Source organism: Apostichopus japonicus, chromosome 9, assembly GCF_037975245.1.
Source record: "Apostichopus japonicus isolate 1M-3 chromosome 9, ASM3797524v1, whole genome shotgun sequence".
Taxonomy (NCBI): Eukaryota; Metazoa; Echinodermata; class Holothuroidea; order Aspidochirotida; family Stichopodidae; genus Apostichopus; species Apostichopus japonicus.
In genome coordinates this window covers 11,835,001-11,855,469 of record NC_092569.1, presented here as the reverse complement: position 1 = coordinate 11,855,469, position 20,469 = coordinate 11,835,001, and the positions used below count along the sequence as shown (strand labels likewise).

At 37.2% G+C, this 20,469-nt stretch overlaps 1 protein-coding gene across 1 annotated transcript; it reads right to left on the bottom strand.

Annotated features, from left to right (window-relative positions):
* Positions 1-1,447: 1,447 nt before the first annotated feature.
* On the bottom strand, positions 1,448-18,052 carry LOC139974547 (uncharacterized). The gene is made up of 6 exons (XM_071981760.1): positions 17,918-18,052; positions 17,100-17,165; positions 5,700-6,103; positions 5,070-5,375; positions 3,370-3,652; positions 1,448-2,651 (listed from the first exon to the last, which is right to left on the bottom strand). The coding sequence occupies exons 1-6, from the start codon at positions 17,997-17,999 to the stop codon at positions 2,374-2,376; spliced, it is 1,419 nt and encodes a 472-aa protein (XP_071837861.1). The 5' UTR covers positions 18,000-18,052; the 3' UTR covers positions 1,448-2,373.
* Positions 18,053-20,469: the final 2,417 nt, after the last annotated feature.

Sequence of the window (20,469 nt, the reverse complement as noted above, 5' to 3'; positions counted from 1 at the left end):
TGGTTTCTCCCACTGGTAGATAATATTCTTACAAAAGCAAAACATTGTATTTTTTTTCAAACTGCTAAGTTCTTTGAGACAACGGAGTGATCGATTTTCTTTCTTTTTAAGTCCCAGATATGTTTTGAGAGCTCAGTTTCTTTTGATAACGTAAGTTGCGGAAATATTTGATATGGTTGTTGCAGCTTGCCTTGAGGCTTCGACTAACCAGACCGATGTATACGGCTGTCTCTTGACCAGTAGTGACCTTTGCTTTGTACATTATATCGCTGACGAGACATTCCCCGGACAGGGGGCAGTCGCTATTTTTTTCTGCAATGAAAGTTATTTCACTGGTCTCCTGGTTTGCTTTAGATATAATCTTGTTATTGCGGGCTTTTATAATATGTTGCATAATCCTCATACAGGTATAGCCTATTTTGATGTTGTTCTTGTTATATATATTGTGTAATCGATCACTCCATCTCTTGGGAAACCCTAAAAGCAGTCTAATACATATAAGTGCAGCTCCAACTCTGTATGGAAAAAAAGTTCTTCATATTAAGAAGGAGAGCCGACAAAAGCTACAACTCAATCAACAAGCGTAGCGAATTTGTATCCAAATGTCGTCATGGCAATCGTTCAAAGAAACCACCTAACCACCCACAAAGGAAATAGTCGTCCTTGCAAGATCGATCGATCGATAGATCGATCGATACATCCATCCATCCATCCATCTCATCCATCCATCCATCCATCCATCCATCCATCCATCCATCCATCCATCCATCCATCCATCCATCCATCCATCCATCCATCCATCCATCCATCCATCCATCCATCCATCCATCCATCCATCCATCCATCCATCCATCCATCCATCCATCCATCCATCCATCCATCCATCCATCCATCCATCCATCCATCCATCCATCCATCCATCCATCCATCCATCCATCCATCCATCCAGCCAGCCAGCCAGCCAGCCAGCCAGCCAGCCAGCCAGCCAGCCAGCCAGCCAGCCAGCCAGCCAGCCAGCCAGCCAGCCAGCCAGCCAGCCAGCCAGCCAGCCAGCCAGCCAGCCAGCCAGCCAGCCAGCCAGCCAGCCAGCCAGCCAGCCAGCCAGCCAGCCAGCCATCCATCCATCCATCCATCCATCCATCCATCCATCCATCCATCCATCCATCCATCCATCCATCCATCCATCCATCCATCCATCCATCCATCCATCCATCCATCCATCCATCCATCCATCCATCCATCCATCCATCCATCCATCCATCCATCCATCCATCCATCCATCCATCCATCCATCCATCCATCCATCCATCCATCCATCCATCCATCCATCCATCCATCCATCCATCCATCCATCCATCCATCCATCCATCCATCCATCCATCCATCCATCCATCCATCCATCCATCCATCCATCCATCCATCCATCCATCCATCCATCCATCCATCCATCCATCCATCCATCCATCCATCCATCCATCCATCCATCCATCCATCCATCCATCCATCCATCCATCCATCCATCCATCCATCCATCCATCCATCCATCCATCCATCCATCCATCCATACACTCAATGACAAGGAAAAGGTTATATGAGTATTTGTTAACAATATTAAAGTTGATGATTTCCACAAATTATTTAAAAAAATAATAACTACTTCGAAACTATTTCAATTGAAACACGTACAATTAAATTACAGTGTAAACTCGCATGATTAATAATAATATATGGTATCACAATGAAAGAGCAAACACAAATGCTACATTAGGACCACAACAAACACACATTCCATGTCAATTCAACAATAGATTTAACAAATTCCATGCAGGAGCCTATCTTACAATTGGCTAATGTTGATATGATGTCTTCCCAAATGTCGAATATGGGACAAACTGTCGGAAAACTGTTGATTTGAACAGTGATACTGCAATACCTAGTAACGAGATTTTGGAATCTAAAAAGATTCTTGATGTTTCCTTAGTATGGAGGGAACATTTTCATTTACGAAATGTAAATTGTTTTTTAATTTAAATAAAATAAAATTCTCAATTAATTTAATATCAATGGGAAATATTTTGTTGTTGTAATGTAAATAATGGACGAAAACAATGATACAAGATGACGTTACTCTACTGTATTAAAACTGAACATGACAACATCTGAGGCAATATGAATCTGCTGAAATTGCAATACATTTTACCTTCATATGACGAAATATTAACAAGTATAAATGATATTATTTCAATCTCGATGTGGGGTTTCCGGCTCGTAAATATCTCTTAGAATACACTATAAGTCTTATTCATTTAATCTATGGTGAAGCGTCTGCTTACTCTGTCTAAGGATACAGAAAATTGAAGATATTTGCTACATTTAATCACGTACAGGTCGAATCTTCATCTCGCTGTATTTGATGTTATGGTCAGGTCCTGGTAGGTTGTTCCAACAGATAGAGGATTGCTCCCCACAGCAACCCGTAGTGGAAGGAATGACACTAGCGAAGTAGTTGCCATTGAGATTGGATCTACAGCACCCTTTGTGCCACCATGCGCCTTGTCTGATTACCGCACAGTGTTCAGTAATCATGTCATTATCTTGATCGTAAGTACTAAAGAAACTGTTGAACTGAAATTTCAAAGCATTTTCCTTGTCTGTTAAGACAAAAGAGAAAAGATACATAATACACTCGCGTTTAAGCCGCATAACACTTTTCCACCCTAGTGCGTATAATATAAAATATCACATACCATTAAGAAACTTTTAATCAAAATCTCTTTCATATTAGAAATATTGATTTAAATATATCATACGATTAGAGTGTAATACTGAAGGGTCACTCATTGTTAAATTTTGAACGGTAAAGTCATATTACTCCACACTAGCAATAAAGTTCAAAATCTTTCCCCTCTTTATATTGCTGGTACGGTAGAGTGATATCTATGACAGAACATGAAACAAAAACGCCCCATGCATTTATAGCATTATTACGCACAAACTATACGTTCAATATTTTGCTAATACTTAATCATTCGTCAAAAACTTACACATAAACTTACACATAAATTTCGTGTTTTTTCTACAAAACGTTTTGATATCCAAATGGAGAATATAAACTTAGAACAAGTAAATGGCACAACTATAGAGGGACAATAAATAAGTTCCAACTATATGTAGAATAAGCCGTGACAATGGCTTTATTATAATTATGTTATGATTAATTGAAAAAAATTAGCATATTTTATGATTGTGCTTAATAATTTGTTCAGATAAACAACTATTTATGAAGTTATTTACATTAATTGCCGAGATAGAATTTGGTAATCTAAGATGGCAAAAGATGGAAACACCCCCATTATTTATTTAACTCACATCGGGTATTTCGTACTTCTGCTGTTCCGCTGTAAGTTCCCACCGCGGACAGACGATACTTGTCATTTTCATCGTTGATACGGAACGAGTCATATTCAGCGAAGTGTGGAGTCCCTTCCCTGTCGACCAGATCAATCCGGATTTGATAGTTCTCTTGATTGGTGATGTAATACAGCTTGTCATTACCCAACCAAAATTCATGAACGATCTGACCAAAGCCTTCTTTGTAGCTGGTCCAGTTACGGTAAAAATCAACAGAACCATTAACTCGACGTTGGAACACCTGAAATCAAAATAAATTAAGGACTTCCTAAGATTTACAAAGTTATACAAAACTCAGAAGTCATGGGAATATTTATGAAGACTTACGTGACAGAACCAAAGGATGAACATAAATAAGTCAGTTACCGAGTACTTAAAGAACATAATCGAATATAAGACAATCCATAGTAAACAGAAAAAGAAGATTGGCATTTTACGAGCTTATGCTATTTGACTTCTAGTAGCAATCACATAAAGAAAACAAAATTACAAGAGAGTACCGATATTGTCACTATTCTGTTACACTCAGGGGGTAGGAGCCGGAGGAAGGGGGGCACTGGGGCATTTTTATTTGTTATTATTCACGTGCACCATAATAGTGTTGATGTGTAAATGTGTAAAATAATTGTGTCATGCATGCAAACATATAAGTCAACATTTTAAGTTCAGCTTATAATGTTTTATGTTAGTTGTTTTATAATATTCATTATCATACGGTTTTATATGTTTTCTAAATACATGTGTTTTGAGTAATGCAATACTAGTATACTTCTTCTTGAATTCGATCTTCTCTGGTTTGTGATATTTCTACTCCCTTGAAATCAATATAGCACACTCGACATGTACCTTCTTGTTATTCAACGTTATTGCCTGCAATTCATTTAAATACGTTTTTAACACCTTCCCCCATTGCCATATACAATCTATGCTCAACAAAATCAATAAGTTAAGAAGTAATCAATGTATCAATGTAACTTATATACGTGAAGTGCGTTTTCCCCCTGATAACATATGTATTGGTCCATAATGTCATCGTATACCGGACTATAGGAAATATCAACTCATTTCTCAAAAAACAAATTTTATGAATGTTGATTATGTGACACGGCAAAGGAGATTGTGTGCACGACGAGTCGGTTGAACATTCAACGCAGCTTATTTTTGATGGACGAGATCGCGTTTTTTTCTTCTCCCTGTTGTGGGCAACATATTTCTTAAGTAATGTAACATTTCACTTCGGTGTAAGGTAGCGTGTACTCACTGAGGGAATTCTAAAATAAACGCTTGAAACGTTTGTCGTTTTTAACAATGTATCATTAAAGAGTACGGTAAGCCAGATCAGTAAGTTGGTTTCATTAATGGTGTAGATACCACTGTTGTTACAACCAGCATTGTATTTGTATTTGTAATAAGTAATGCTTTAAGGTTAACAATTTGAACGTAGCAATCACAGACAAACAAATAGAATTCAACGGAAGACAATCCGGATTTGTCACAATCTTTCAGTCTGTATCTGTGTAATGCTAATTAAAATAAACTAATGACGCAGGTAATTACTTAATATAAAACATCAGTAAATAGTTTATGTCATCTGTGATTCATTTTTTGTGAATTATATACCAAAGGCCTACAGAAATCTAGATTCTATTATGACTTACCGTCCATCCACCTCCGTCAGCCATGTTGCAATACACTGGAAATGGTGATCCAGGCCAGCCAGTTGGTTTAATGGTGTAGATACCACTTTCGTTAATACCAGCAGTATATACATCTTGGCAGTTAGTAACCTGCAAACATGTTTTTCCATCACCATAGTAACCAGCCGTGCAGTAACATTGGTGTACGTTGCCTTGTTTCTCACACTGTGCATTGGGGCTGCAACTGTATACGTCATCCCACGTGACACTGCCATTGATACAGTGAGCCATTCTTGTACAATCAGGGTTGACATAAAATCCACCGGCCTGTGCAATAGAGCAACGTGGTTGTAAACAGTGATAGTAAATTATAACAATAATAGGAATAACTATAACGATAATAATGATAACTGTAGTGACGAAGATGACGACGACGATAACGATTAAAATGAAGACGACGATGATGATGATATTTTTTTTGCTGTCGGCATAAAGAATGGATAGCAGTATATCAAAATTAACGTAGAGTCAAGGGGGAAACTGGCAGAATACTGTCATTTGTACTTGAATTTAAACATCTGAAAGTCATTTATTTTATATTAAGTGACTTCTCGATATCTGGCTGCAGAAGTAAAGAATTGGGAAACTCACCGAAATGCTTGCATTCACACTTGTCATTTGACATGTGCAATTCTCAGGTGCCGCACAGATCATTTCATTGTCATCATTGTAGCATCGCAGCTGACCACGTAGGCAGACAGTCGGGGTTGATAAAAGAGTTGGGTCGATTGACTGAGAGGAGCTTTCAACTGGCGGTGAGGTGGTGCTCTGCTTGGTTGTTTCAACCGAGGACACCGTAGTGTCAGGCAAGGAGGAGAGTGTGCTAATCGGCGGTGAGGTGGTGCTCTGCGTGGTTGTTTCAACCGAGGAAACCGTAGTGTCAGGCAAAGAGGAGAGTGTGCTAATCGGCGGTGAGGTTGCGCTCTGCGTGGTTGTTTCAACTGGGGAGACCGTAGTCCCAGACAAAGAGTTGGTGCTCTGCTTGGTAGTATCATCTTAAATAGAGAACACAATTAAAAGGTGAATTTGTTAAAGGTAAATAAAGAGGTTCTTTCTTTCTCTGTGTTTGCAACTTGCGAAAATCTTGAGAAAACAGATGTAAATTCTGTTGGTATTTCACACCTTTCAATTAATCAGTTCCACTTAAGTCTGTCTCTATTAATGAAAAAACAATAGGTTGTCTGGAGTATGAAACGAACATGGAACAGTAGAAATATCCATAAATTCCTGTTCCGCTCGATTACAAGTAAAGTAATAACTTAAATCGAAGTGATTATTCGCAGGGCAGACCGGCGAATAACGTACACGGAACCTTATTCGCAGGGCTGTGACGATTTTGAAAATAGGTTTATTATTAGGTTTTGCTATTGATACCAGTCAGTTTAGGGGCCTTGAAAAAGCCAACCTTTTGTTCCCAAATAGTCTTAGCCACTTCATAAGCTAATTTTTGGAGCCCCAGCAGTTCAAGTTTAAAAGCTTATTTTAAAGGAGCTTATCTTGGGATTCCCCAAAAGCCGATATTGCCTGAAAGCCAATATGGTCAAAGGTGTGACACCCCCCCCTCCCACACCTTTACATGCAAATGAGCAGTCACTCTGCAAAAAAAAGGTGAAAATGATCGAGGGATGACATTTTTATGTTGGCGGTACTAATGCTAGACTGGCTCAATCTTAAGGCCCTAGGCTCCCAAAACCAATCTTAACAGCATTAACCCAGCAAACACAAAACGTTATCATAACATTTTTAAAAGAGCCTCTAAAATATATTTTTATAACGTTAAATGTGGTGTTATAAAAGCGTCGGCATAACGTTTTTATGAGATATTAATGTTATATTAATGTTATTACGAAAAAATGTTTCGAAATGATAACCTGAAAACGTTTTCGTGACATATTTATTACACCACAAATAACGTTATCAAAACAAAAGACGAAACATTTTAATAACGTTTCAAAAACGTTTTTGTGTTTGCTGGGAAGATAGGAATCCCAAAGGCCAATAAATTCCTCAAAATATAGAGGCTCCCAATTAAGACTCTCAAAAAGATAGCTGGTGCCCAAAAGCAAACTCGAATAGCCCCAAAGCAAACTCGAATAGCCCAAAAATTACTGAGCCCGTTAACCCAGTCAAAGGCTGCCCTGTGAATAAGGTGTATGTGTCTGGCTATTCACAGGGCAGCCCTGCAAATAAGATGCTCGTGTCTGGCTATTCACAGGGCTGCCCTGTGAATAAGATACTTGTGTCTGGCTATTCACAGGGCTGCCCTGTGAATAAGGTGTGTGTGTGTGTCTGGCTATTCGCAGGGCTGCCCTGCGAACAAGCCCCACCAACTTAAATACCTGTTAGCTATTTAACAATTATTATTTAAAAAAATATCTTCTGAACTGACTTCGCTTTTGGTCATTCCACATATTCAAACTGTTTACCTTCGTCTTTATAGGACAAACAGTGTTTTTCTATTCTTGTCAGCCTCTTAGCAAAGTCACGTGACTTTGTAGAGAAACAGTAAAAGCTGACAGACAGTGAGGGTGTGAAGAAGGTGGTGCTCTTTCTGATGGTGTAAAGATGTATCATCTAAAGGCATCAGTAGATTTCTCCTTGGTGGGCAGAGGATGGTTACAGCGCTAGCTCCATCCTCAGCGCACTAAATATTCATATATGATAGGGGGTTAAGCAAGCAGGAGAAACAGTCAAATAAGACGAGGAAATGTGCAAATAACCATCTAATTATTGCATATGACAAAGTCAAATTCTTGCTAGATCAAAGGGGTATGAATAACCTCAAGGGCGGCGGGGAACCGGGGGGGGGGCACATGGGGCACGTGCCCCCCCACTTTTCCTCAGGTTAAAAATGTGCCCCTTTTCTACATAAAAATTGGGGTGTCTCAAGTTAGCAATTAGAGGCCAGGGAACCAGAATGAACACTCGGGAAGGGCCGTTTCCGGCCATCTGAGGGGTTTGTAAAACCAAAAATTTTCTTGGACACTCCGCGCCAACCGAAGGTGGCGCTTCGCTCAGATAGTCGTGCACACAACTTTGCAAATCCTGGCTACGCCCCTGACTTTTAATGAATTTAAGTGGGTCAAACTCAATAGCTATTTCGAATGGAAAAAAAATTGTTAAGATATTATCAAGAAATAAACTCTAATTAAGATGATTCCTACATTAGCAACTAGCATGTTTTCACCTCATTTTGTCTCAAAAGAAAACTTGTTCCTTGTGTCCCAATTTGCACATTGGATGTTGCAGTGCTATATGCATATTTTCCTTGAGGGGGGTGGGGGGCGTTGATGGAGTGATGTGTTTATGCAAATAAGATAATGCAATAAGGGTTATAAAGGGTACTAAATATAAGGCTGCATCAGTCCAATCGAATTTCTGCAAAGTGCCCTTTGATGTCGGTGCCCCCCCCCCCACCAGATTGAAAGTGCTTCCGCCGCCCTTGAATAACCTTAAATCAGTGTTTAAATGGAAAGGTGAAATAACGGGATCATGTCGATTTTGTCATTTCTGCGGTACAGTCAGTACGCGCGATATTGAAGTATAACCTAACGTTAGCTCTTACGTTGTTAGGCTAGGTTAGGCCAGATCCTTTCCCTGATGTAGTAAATACGCTGTACTAGCTATGAGATAGTATAGGCTAGTATTTGTATAGTAAGTACTTTCGGACTAGGCCTAAGTCTAGACCTAAGTAAGTATATTCCTACTGTGTGTCATACTCAAAGCAAGACCTTCCCTAATTAACGACCGCCTCTAGTACTACTTCTACCAAATGCGAGTAATTGTGGTGTACGCTAACTCCTGAGGGCACACCTAATCAAAGCCACACATTATAGTGATATTATGCATAGACCTTTGTGCTTTGGGGTCAGTACACTTTAGTCTTAGACCATGTAGGCCTAGCCTGCCTTCGCTTTTAAAAGACTGTAGGCTTAGGCTATACTACTAGTGGTCTTACATGTTCGGGAAATGGCTATTAGTGATTGCCGACAGTGAAGGAAGAGATTGCTTAAAATTGCAAGTGATGCATTTATTGTAGTGGCCTACATTAACCTCTGAGTGTAAAACTTACCCAGGCTAGGCTATAACCAGTTAAGCTATATTAGTAAACTTAAGTTATATGCATTTGAAATTTAATTTAAAAAATGATAATTTTGTACTATTCATTTATAAAAACCAAGAAACTTGTGAATGGATCATCTCAATCTAGACTATAGTTCAATGTAAATTATGGGGGGGGGGGGGGTACTTGTTTGTCAAACTTAAAAATGTTTGGTGAAATTAATTAGGCTAAGCCTACTAATGCAATGATATAGGTATAGCCTAGGCCTAGCCACAAATAAGTTTTATCCACGTGAGACATGTAAAAATGAAACACCACATAACTAGGTCACAGCTTTGCACTCCTAATGTTATAAGCCTCACACTATAAAACAGAAATGAGTTTTATTACATCTCATGCTGTTCTTATTCTACAATTATACTCCCCAGAAGTAGGTTTTGAAGCACTGTCAGTGAGGCAGATTATATTTCCATATTAGGCACAGCAGATCATGAATTTGGTGTAAATCTCAATAAACTGAACTGCCCATAGCAGGGACTCCTTATATCATTGATTTTCTGAACATTAAAAAGGGACACATTTACAGTAAGGCATATTATGTTTCCGTATATATCACAGCAGATCATGAAATTGGTGTAAATCTCAATAAACTGAACTGCCAAAGCAGGGACTCCTTATATCATTGATTTTCTGAACATTAAAAAGGGACACATTTACAGTAAGGCATATTATGTTTCCGTATATATCACAGCAGATCATGAAATCGGTGTAAATCTCAATAAACCGAACTGCCCATAACAGGATTCCTTATAGTATGATTTCTGAACAATCTAAAGGGACACATATACAGTTTTCATGGGAGAGAATGTTTGTATGGATACAAACTGATAAGTATTTAAACATGGTACAAAACTCAAATAAAGACCGTTAATGTAATTGATTTTGTTTTACTTTGAAACTATTTCTAACAAAGGTGACCGGCTTCTGTTAGGTGCAGAAATAAATAACTCTTTCTGCTGTTATGTGTTATTTTTTTGGCAGAAATGGAAGATTTGTACCGAGAGGAGCTAACAGCCACGACAGAGTACAAGAAGCACACAACCTTCAGCCTTCCATTACCGTACTTGCAAACTACATGAAAAATCTGTAGGCTGCAGTTTACTTAGCCCTATGATGGTATATTGTAGTTGAGCAACTACAACTCATACCATCAAGTCAAAAGTCCAACATAAAAATGAGTTGCAAGGTGATTGATACCATGTATAAGTTATGCATGTAGAGGTCAATTGAGGTCACTGCGATCATTGCAATATACCATTATCTCATACTTCCATACACTTCTTCCTATTAAAGTGTTAAAATATATCGATTTATCTTTGCACAAGATTGATCTCTTACTCTCCGCAAATTGTGATAGCATAACTTGAAGCCACTGCGAAGTCATCAATTTTACATTAGATGAATTTCTTGTGATAGAGAAATTCAGTTAAATTAAAGTGCATCTATCTTAGAAATTTCAAAACAGAGAGGCCAAATCAGGACTGTACAACACATAATTGTACACTATGCTAAGCATATCCTACATTCTGTATTGCAGATGGCAAGTCTCTGACTTCTAGTTTTATTTCTCCATGGTATAAACAAAGAGTGTGACCATAGCCTTCAGTAAAGTGTCAGTCCTCTTTAAAATTCTTGCCATAGAGCAGTGAGATGCTTGCGAGTCACTTCGCCCAACAACCATTTCGCCCAACTGCCATTTCACCCAACCAGCCTGGTCATTTCGCCCAACCGCGTTGGTCATTTCGCCCAACCAGCATGGTCAGTTCGCCCAACCGTGTTGGTCATTTCGCCCAACCGTGTTGGTCATTTCGCCCAACCGTGTTGGTCATTTCGCCCAACCGTGTTGGTCATTTCGCCCAACCTTATTTTTACTAATATTCAGTCAGAATAATATTACTTTTTCTATTCCACCAGTTCAATTTGATTTATTTTGGGTAAGGTTACTTCGTAATAGGTAAATAAAGTGAGGTCCGCTCGATATCGATCTGAGTCTGAGCAGTTATTTCGGGTATAATGGGAGGATTACACTACTTTAAGCGTTTACGCATACAATGGAAGTTATATTATTATACAAACAAAGGGGAATCGGTGTGGAATAATATAACCGTTTCTATTTCACTAGTTCAATTTGATTTATTTTGGGTTATATTATTGGTAGTTATATTATTGAAATGGGGGTTTAGGCGGTTTTACACTATCTAACGCAACGTAGTAGCCAAGAACCTGAAGTATTTTTAATATTATTAGTATAAGTATTGAAATGGGGGTGTAGGCGGTTTTACACTATCTAACGCAACGTAGTAGCCAAGAACCTGAAGTATTTTTAAGGGAGGGCCCGAAGAACATGAACTTATAGCATGCTCCTCATGGTGAAACATAATTGCACCTATTAGGTGAATTGAGTGTACTTTTAATGGTAAGAAAGACTAGCGTAGGTTCTTATGACCAACTTAAGTATAAGTATTTTTCAATAATTGATGTTATTGCATTTGTGAGTCAGTAATCCGCAGTTATTGTTTTGGTCAGCCAAGCGTTAATCCGGTCAACCAGACGTTTATCGGAGGCCTATTGTTTGTGGTTTATTAATCCACACCTATTTTTCTGCTTGATGACTTCGGTCAAGGTTTATCAAGTCCGCCAGGCATTAATCAAGGGTATTGTTCACAGCAGTTATGTGTTTATCTAGTTCTACATAGTGTTAATCTAATGTTATACAAACACAGGGGAATCGGTCTTCATAAAAACCTATCAAACCTAACCCCTAAAATACTGGTCCATCCTACTGACTAACAATTCCGGAACGTTAAGTGAAAAACAATATATATATAAAACCCGTCCGTAATATTTATCAATGTAACCACATATGTAATCACATATGTAGGCCTAATCAATTTAACCACGACTTCAAGTTTCCTTAATACTCGGTTCGCATCCCGTAACGTTAACAATTCCCGACCGTTTACTATCAAACCTAACCCCTAAAACACTGATCCATCCTCAAGATTCCTTAATATTCGGTTCGTATTCTGTAACGTTTCCTTACTAAAGTTATACAAAGAAAAGGACTTCAAGTTTCCTTAATATTCCTTAATATTCGAACGTTTACTATCAAACCTAACCCTCAACACACTGATCGGTCCTCAAGTTTCCTTAATATTCGGTTCGTATCCTGTAACTTTAACAATTCCCGAACGTTTACTTTTCAAGTATCATATTTAATCAAGGTTGGGCGAAATGACCAGGCTGGTTGGGCGAAATGACCAGGCTGGTTGGGCGAAATGACCAGGCTGGTTGGGCGAAATGACCAGGCTGGTTGGGCGAAATGACCAGGCTGGTTGGGCGAAATGACCAGGCTGGTTGGGCGAAATGGTAAGGTTGGGCGAAATGGCAGTTGGGCGAAATGGTTGTTGGGCGAAGTGTCCTGCTTCCAGTGAGATACCTTGGCTATCTTGGAAAAAGGGGGGGGGGGGGGGGAGGGGAGGTTGGGAGAAGATGTAAACTTTCAGTGAATGTTATTTTACTGTATCAAATTTAAACAATTTCACAAATCTTTTGTTGCAGATGAACTTGGCATTTTCTCTTGTCACTCTGTTGTTTTGGGGAATTTCAACATCGAAGGGTGCAATGGTGCATCCTTGCAATTATTCATATACATGTAAAACAAGTAATTGTTATTTTTTAGATTTATGTTTAATCTACATGAAATTGTGTTAGCTGATAGCCCACTGATTATTGGTAAAGTGGAACCAGTTTAGATCTGTAAGGAAATTAAGGAAATTGAACAATTTATTTACTGAGGTATCAGCAAGAAGCAACAGGACTTTGCAAAGCATGGCAACAAATTTGTCTGAAGCGAAGAGAAAATTGCTTGATAGAGAGCTTTCAGTGCTCCTACCTTCATCTACCATAAAATGACAACAGAAACACTGTTGAACCAGTATCACAACCTTTGGTTTGACTATCGGCTAAGTGCTGTAAATAACACTATTGACTCATTTTGCTCTAAGCGACGTGTAATGCACATTTACACATTTGACCTTCGCCTATTATGCAATTGGTATGTCAAGTTCACGAACACAGGCTGTGTGTACTTAAACCTCCATTTTCTTGTTTGTCAAAGAAGATCAGAGGAAACGACCGTGAAGAATCTTTAATCTTTAATTGGCTGCCAACACAGTGTGTTACTGCACTTGCTATAAAAAAAGGCTAATGCAATTTATTCCTTTTCTAAAACTGAAACTGATAAAATAATAATGTTTTCAAAAAGTTTGGCACAAACTAGTAGACTGTAGAAAGCGATTAATCTTCTTTTTCATTCTAGTTCGTTAGCACACCATTTATTACTTTAATTGCTTCATTCCTTTCCTAGATTGGTACAAACTGGAACAGGTGAAAAATGAGAAATTGAGAGAGACTACCAAGTAACACAGCTTTGCAGTAGTAGAATGATGTCTTTGGCTTGGATGATGCACATCAAGAATGTGATTGTAGCTGTTTTTATGAGAAAAAAATTGATGTTTTGCATTTCAATTCATCTCTCTGAACTTTAATTAAACTTGCATAGAGATGGCCTGTGATGAAGGGACATGAAGGGACATGAAGGGACATGAAGGGACAGCGCATAGAGACTTAAGTGTGTATTTGCGCTTTATAAGAACTGTGTATTATTATTATTATTATGTGGAAGTGCACAGGAATTATATGTCATAGGTCATTTAGGGTTCAGTTTAGTTAATTGTTTTGAAACGCTTCTTCCTGAGTCCTGGGACGGACATGTTGATGAATGCAAAACGTGATCATAATTATGGTCATTCAGAATTTCAGAAAGTTCATGTTCAAGGACACTTTGGTCTATTCTTTAACTACTTAACTGTTTGCTCAAAATCTTTTCAAATTAATCTTTCTTGTTATGATAATAAGCTTTAACTTACCACTTTCTATTGGAGTTAAAATGATTTGCACAAGTATGTGAGGTCCAAGGATGAGCTTATGACTAAAACGTTAATGGTATTGTTGGAAGCCTAATTATTGTCTTGCAGATGTTCGGTTTGGCTGTGCAAAGTGGTAAAATATAATTGTAATTCAAATAAAAATATGAATAAATTACCAATAAGTAAATAATTAGATTAAAACAATAAATTTGGTATTAGGTCATCCTAATCAACAACAATGTGGACATGGATCTTCTAAGACCTTCCTATCTAGTTTAATGGTAGTCAGTATAGGCCCCAAATTATAGCACGCTATAATGGCAAGAAGTTTTCAAAAAGTACCCTCCTGGAGGTCTTTACTCTCCAATTAGTCTCAGACATATTTAAGGAACACACAAGATGGCTGAATGGGAAAATTTCCTCAAAGGTTGTAATAAAAACAGTTTAAAAATTCTGACTAAAGGTGACCACATTTGAATATCTAGCATATTTGCGGCTAATACAGCATACCTTTAAAGAAAAGAAGCTACTGACACAGGGCTGAATTTTGTCGTAACAAAGGTTATTGGGAGAGAGGCGTTGATCAAGTTTTTCAAGAGAGGATTTCTTGTTCTACACTGAAAACTGTTCAAGTGATTTTCAAGTTATCCTTGTGCAAAAGTGCTGATCAAGGTCTTGGTATCCCTGTTACATTTCACAGTTGATGTCGAGCAATCAGAGCTTCAGCATGTGACGATGGTTATGCTGTAAATATGTCCTCAAAATTTTGTTTTTAGTATTGCATTTCTTATATTAATTCATTGTATAAGTATTTGAGGAATGAATTAAACTAAATTGCGAAAGTTCACTTAGTACTCAAAATTCAAAAGTAATGGAGATGCAAATAAAGTTAGCTATCAGTAACATTGATGATGTTATTTTATAATTTATGTTTTGCTTTTTCTCAATTTGAATGCATTGCTACTTAAATGGAGAATAAGGTGGCATACCAAATAGTATTAACAAGGAAAGGGGTGATTTAACCAGGAATGAGGTGGAAAATCAGTTTAATATTAACCTGGATAATGGTGACATCAACCAGGAAATGTTGTTTAATTTAACCAGAAAGGAGTGCAATATTCTGTGATATTAACCAGGATAGTATTAGCACCAACCAGGAAAAGTGTGGTAAATTTGACCCGGAGAGGTGAAATATTTCATGATATTAACCAGGATAGTATTAGCATTAACCAGGAAATGTTGGTTAATTTGACCAGGAAAGAGGTGGAACATTTTATGATATTAACCACAACAGTATTAGCACAAACCAGGAAATGTTTGTTCATTTGACCAGGAAAGAGGTGAAATATTTCATGACATTTACCAGGATAGTATTAGCATTAACCAGGAAAAGTGTGGTAAATTTGACCAGGAGAGGTGAAATATTTCATGATATTAACCAGGATAGTATTAGCATCAACCAGGAAATTCATTTTTGTGGGACCGTTCCACTAAATAAACGGGAAGGCGGGGCTGGGGGGTGGGGGCAACTTATGAGCGTAAGAGTCCCGTCCGCCCAAAATTAACCAAAATATACCTTCATTCTGAGTGATATTAGAAGGCGCTTAACCAAGTGACAAAATATAAAATTCCTGGCATATTATAAAATATCCACATAAAGATGCTCACGTTATGCTTATTGAATTCTAGTTTGACGTTTCAATGACTCTGTTAATAACGATATCCCATTATGTTTACCTGAAATGAACAGCGATTGTCCTAAATAGGATGTTAATTTAGTAACTCGTCAATTAAAAAAGGATAAAAAATTACTACTTGTGGATCGGACAACATCCCTTGGTCCGTATTTACATGTTTCTCTACTGAATGAGTCCCAATATACACATCAAATATCCATGAAAGCTTGCAAAATAGTGAAATCCCTAGCCTGTGGAAAACGGCATTAACATTCCCTGTTCCAAATTTCAAGTGAAGAATCTCCAACATGTAAATGATTTTAGACCAACTGATTTAGCGAGTATTGTATTTGACATAATGCAAAAGCTTCTGCTGCCACAGTTGATGGTTAGGTGTTAATCAGTGTGGGGGTAAACGTCAATTTGCTTACAGAAAAGATGTACCATGTGATTTTACGTATCCATGAAGTTGTGTCCCAATTGAATAACAAGCTAAACACTATGTCAAAGGTGCTTTACCTGGATTTCTCTTCAATACGATCAAGTTAACAAAAGATTAATCTGGAATTATACTGATCCATGGCTATTAAATTGGTTTTAGCTCATTTCATAACGACAGTTTTAACGACAAGTTAAATTAGAAAAGGACTATAAAAGTTGGGTCCATTGTCTGCTCTACTGTATACACGGACGAAATTAAATCTAACGATCATCTCTCAGTCACAAAATATGCTTATGAAACTGCATTATCATGCAAAATATACAAGATTTCATTTGTCGATCATCCTTTCAATTATCAGCAATATGTTAATGATATAGTTTCAACAAACCATCGAAAGAACTTATTGCTCATTCCCCCAAAAAACCCAAATATATATATATATATATATATATATATATATATATATATATATATATATATATATATATATATATATATATATATATATATAATCGTATTGGTATGTATGTAACGTTTATTATCCTTGGTTCTCCAATGTATGTAGCCTACATCTCTAAACATCTCTAATATATCTTTTCAACCGATGATTCAAGCTGTTGGTTGTATGAATGTTCCCCAAAGTAAAAATATGAGAAAACAGATGATCGCATCCATTTCAACAAAATTCCATAAACTTTATAAAGTTTTCTTGTTAGTACTTTAACCTTAACTATAGCAGGAAAATGAATGGAAAATTGTATATTATGTTGTAATCACTTAGGACAAGATCTAGTTGAACTATAGAAATGAAAGTCTCACCATTTGTTGAACCTTTGTAACAACTTCCTCCTACACCAGGAAACTTCTCCGCAAATTTACACAATCCTAAAAGCGAAATGACAAAACAAAAGGCACATTGGACTTTACTAATGATTACAAGTTTGTCACGGGAGCATGTCCGCGTTTCGGGAGGATTGGGGTGGGAGCGGAAGGGTGAATTACCATTTCAAGAGGATCGGATTTGCTTTCAGCATAATTTTTTTTCTCAGAATGTTGAATTCAAATTGTAGAAAGTGTAGTTACATCTGTTTCTAACTCATTTCTTGAATTCAAAGTTGTTCCAGATCTGTTTCGTATGTTTATTTTTATTGTGCACATAACCAATGTAGTCAAATATCTGAGCTGCTTTGATTTCTTCCTTCTTTATTAAACATAAAAGTGCGTTTTAATTCGTTATTATTGATTACATAAATTGATATATAGGTTTCCGTCTACAAACTTACTCTTGTCACATACCTTGATATATTCGTGCCAAATTTCCGATTACAATCATTATCGTAAGTTATATCGTAACTTTGAGTAACCATAGAAACACCAAGTAAAAAAAAAACAGAGTATAGCAATCCCCCAATTACACCATATACACAACGTCACATCACTGCTGACAGAACAAACTGTTTTATTTGAAAATAGAAGTGGATTATGCTACAAGTACATCAAGGTCTCGCTAGTTCTTATTCTATATATCGTAAATGAATAAGGTTTCAAGCTACTGACTGTATGCATATTTACTTTATTTCAGTTGTCAAATGCATGATAAGGAACGGAAAAAAAATATATAAATTAAGAATACTCACTGCCTGCTGCTAAAGATGTACCAAAACATGCCATGAAAATAAGAAGGTGTTGGAAACATATGCTATTTTCTTTAACAGCCATGTTTTTCAGTTGTTCTCAGATCTGAGCAGAGTCTGATTAAAAATGTTCGGTACATGTACTATGTCATGGTTTTTAAATTGCCATATGTTGTCGAGCTTTTAAGAGATTCATGCATATTCATCAATTCACTAAAGGTTGGGTCTCTTTTTCTAATCTCTGCGCAGTAGGGAAGTTTAACGAATCGTGGGAGGCTAATATGTTAATCAGTTAATAAGATGGGAGGAGACAATTAAATGGCTGACTGGCTCGATATTTTAATATGAAACATAGATTGTTCGCCAATAAGGTTACTTAAATATGTCATGAAATTCGTCTTTACTCAAGGATGAGTAGTAATTTAAAAAATACCTTCTTAAACTGCCAATAAATAAAACAGCGCTGTATTGACAGGAACGATTAAGACCATATCTAGTGGGATTTATATTTTGCTCAAATTACAAAAAAAAAAACGCAGGAAGGAGGAGCGATTAAAGATAAAGATTGTGAAATTTGAGAAAAGAGCCATGTCAGCTATCCCAAGGTATAATAGTTTGCATCACATAACTTAATGAAATTTGATATCCCCGACTGCTTTCCCCGGAAAAGGCTATTACCTGATTGGCTGGCTGGTTTCTCGATAACTCTGGCATATCCTATTCAGGAAAATGTTTTTCATGAACAAACATATATTGACCTTTCTTGGGATCTATCTAATTGATACATTTTTGAACAATTGAAGGTCCTTATATGCAATCTGGTGCAATGTTTTGCCAGTTTCACCATTATCATATGATATCAAATTATCAGCAGATTTTGTTTCCTGTTTGAATTCTTTGTTCTTTTCAATATTATATCAGAAAGACAAACAAAGTGCTCTTTTACAAATTTTCCAGTAGGATGATTCTCGTTTATTGTCCAATGTCTGGACTTTAATAGAGTTGACGAACTTCACTGATGGACAATATAAACTTTCATATATTGTAGCAGAATTTCACATCATTATGATAAGATTATACGGTTTCTAATGTTTAGAGAGAAGTAAAAATGCATCAATTCATTACGCATAATTATGCGTCCTGCATTACATAACATAGACCTAGTGCCCTTCATGTAGGTTTACCGGGCATATATTAAAAGGGAGAGGCACTCATAGACTGTTGCAAATTCAAATACATCTGGTAATGTTTAAAACAATGCAGAGTCAGAATGTATGCTTAGGCTAAGTACGTTAGCTTGTGTGTGACAGCCGAGGCCAAATGAATGATTCTCGTTCAAATATTCCGCCCAGTGGATGTAAAACACTACCTTTAAATTAAAGTATAACAATCATTAAATTGATCAAAATATTGTATTTTTTAACTTTGATCAGAGCTATAGGCTATACTATCTTTGAAATTCCCTGACTAAGGAAGACTAATGTATGAATGTTAACATCTGGACAATTTGAGGCAACCCAAGTTTACAAAGTACTTAGTACCAACCACAATTGAGTAGATTTAAGAGAAGTTGATAATTTGCTAAGAGAAGAAACACTGTAATAATTATTTATAGGAAGCGCGTATCACGTACGATTGCTTAATAAGCTTCATAACATGCTGTTCGTGCAACAACTTATGACGAATCATAGAAAGGATGAAAACGCACGTTTTCGTCGTCGTTGTGCATACGGTTCGTGACACTCCATCGAGTGCAGTTAGGTAGGCTATATGTATTTTATTACGCAGTAGCCAACTGTAGGTTTGTAAAAGGCTATAGGCTAAATTAAGCTAATTGCATCTGCCAAACTAAGTAGCTGAATCAGTAAGCCGAAGTGCTATTACGATTATAATCGAGTCAACGGAGCTGACGAGTATTCAAGATCAAAAGAGCACTGACAAAATACCATGCAAAAAACAACAGTTTTTAACATTTTTTCGACACTGAAAGGGAGGAGCAGTTGCTCCCACTGCTCCCCTGGCTACGTCCCTGCCTATAACTACGAGATAGTGACTCCAGATACAATCTGGCTTCTAATGGTATAGACGTATTCTTTGAGAACGTACGTGCATGAACTTAATTCAATTTAAAACAACGGATTCACACAGAGATTACAGTAACTATTATCCATCTAAGTTTTGTACCACAGTAAAAGCTGGATCGTGTCGATGAATCTGTTCAATCGGTAGGATGTGATACTATAGGTTTATAGTAAGAACTAAGGATATCTGTAATCCCAACAAATGCATCGAAATGGATTTACAGTAGTAACTCTATCCTCTGTGTGTATCAGGTGGTTAAATACAAAAAAGTTGAATTACCTTTCAAAGCTCTGACTTGGAAGAATTAATATTTAATTCTGTCTTACATTTACTAAAGTGGCAACAAACGGAAAATTAGTGACCTTAGTGTCTTAAACAATGATAATACGTCACATGTGAAACGACATATCACAGGACTTAGAAACCTAGAAAGCTATCGGCGATTTAGTATGTACAGTGAGTCAACTAGTGTA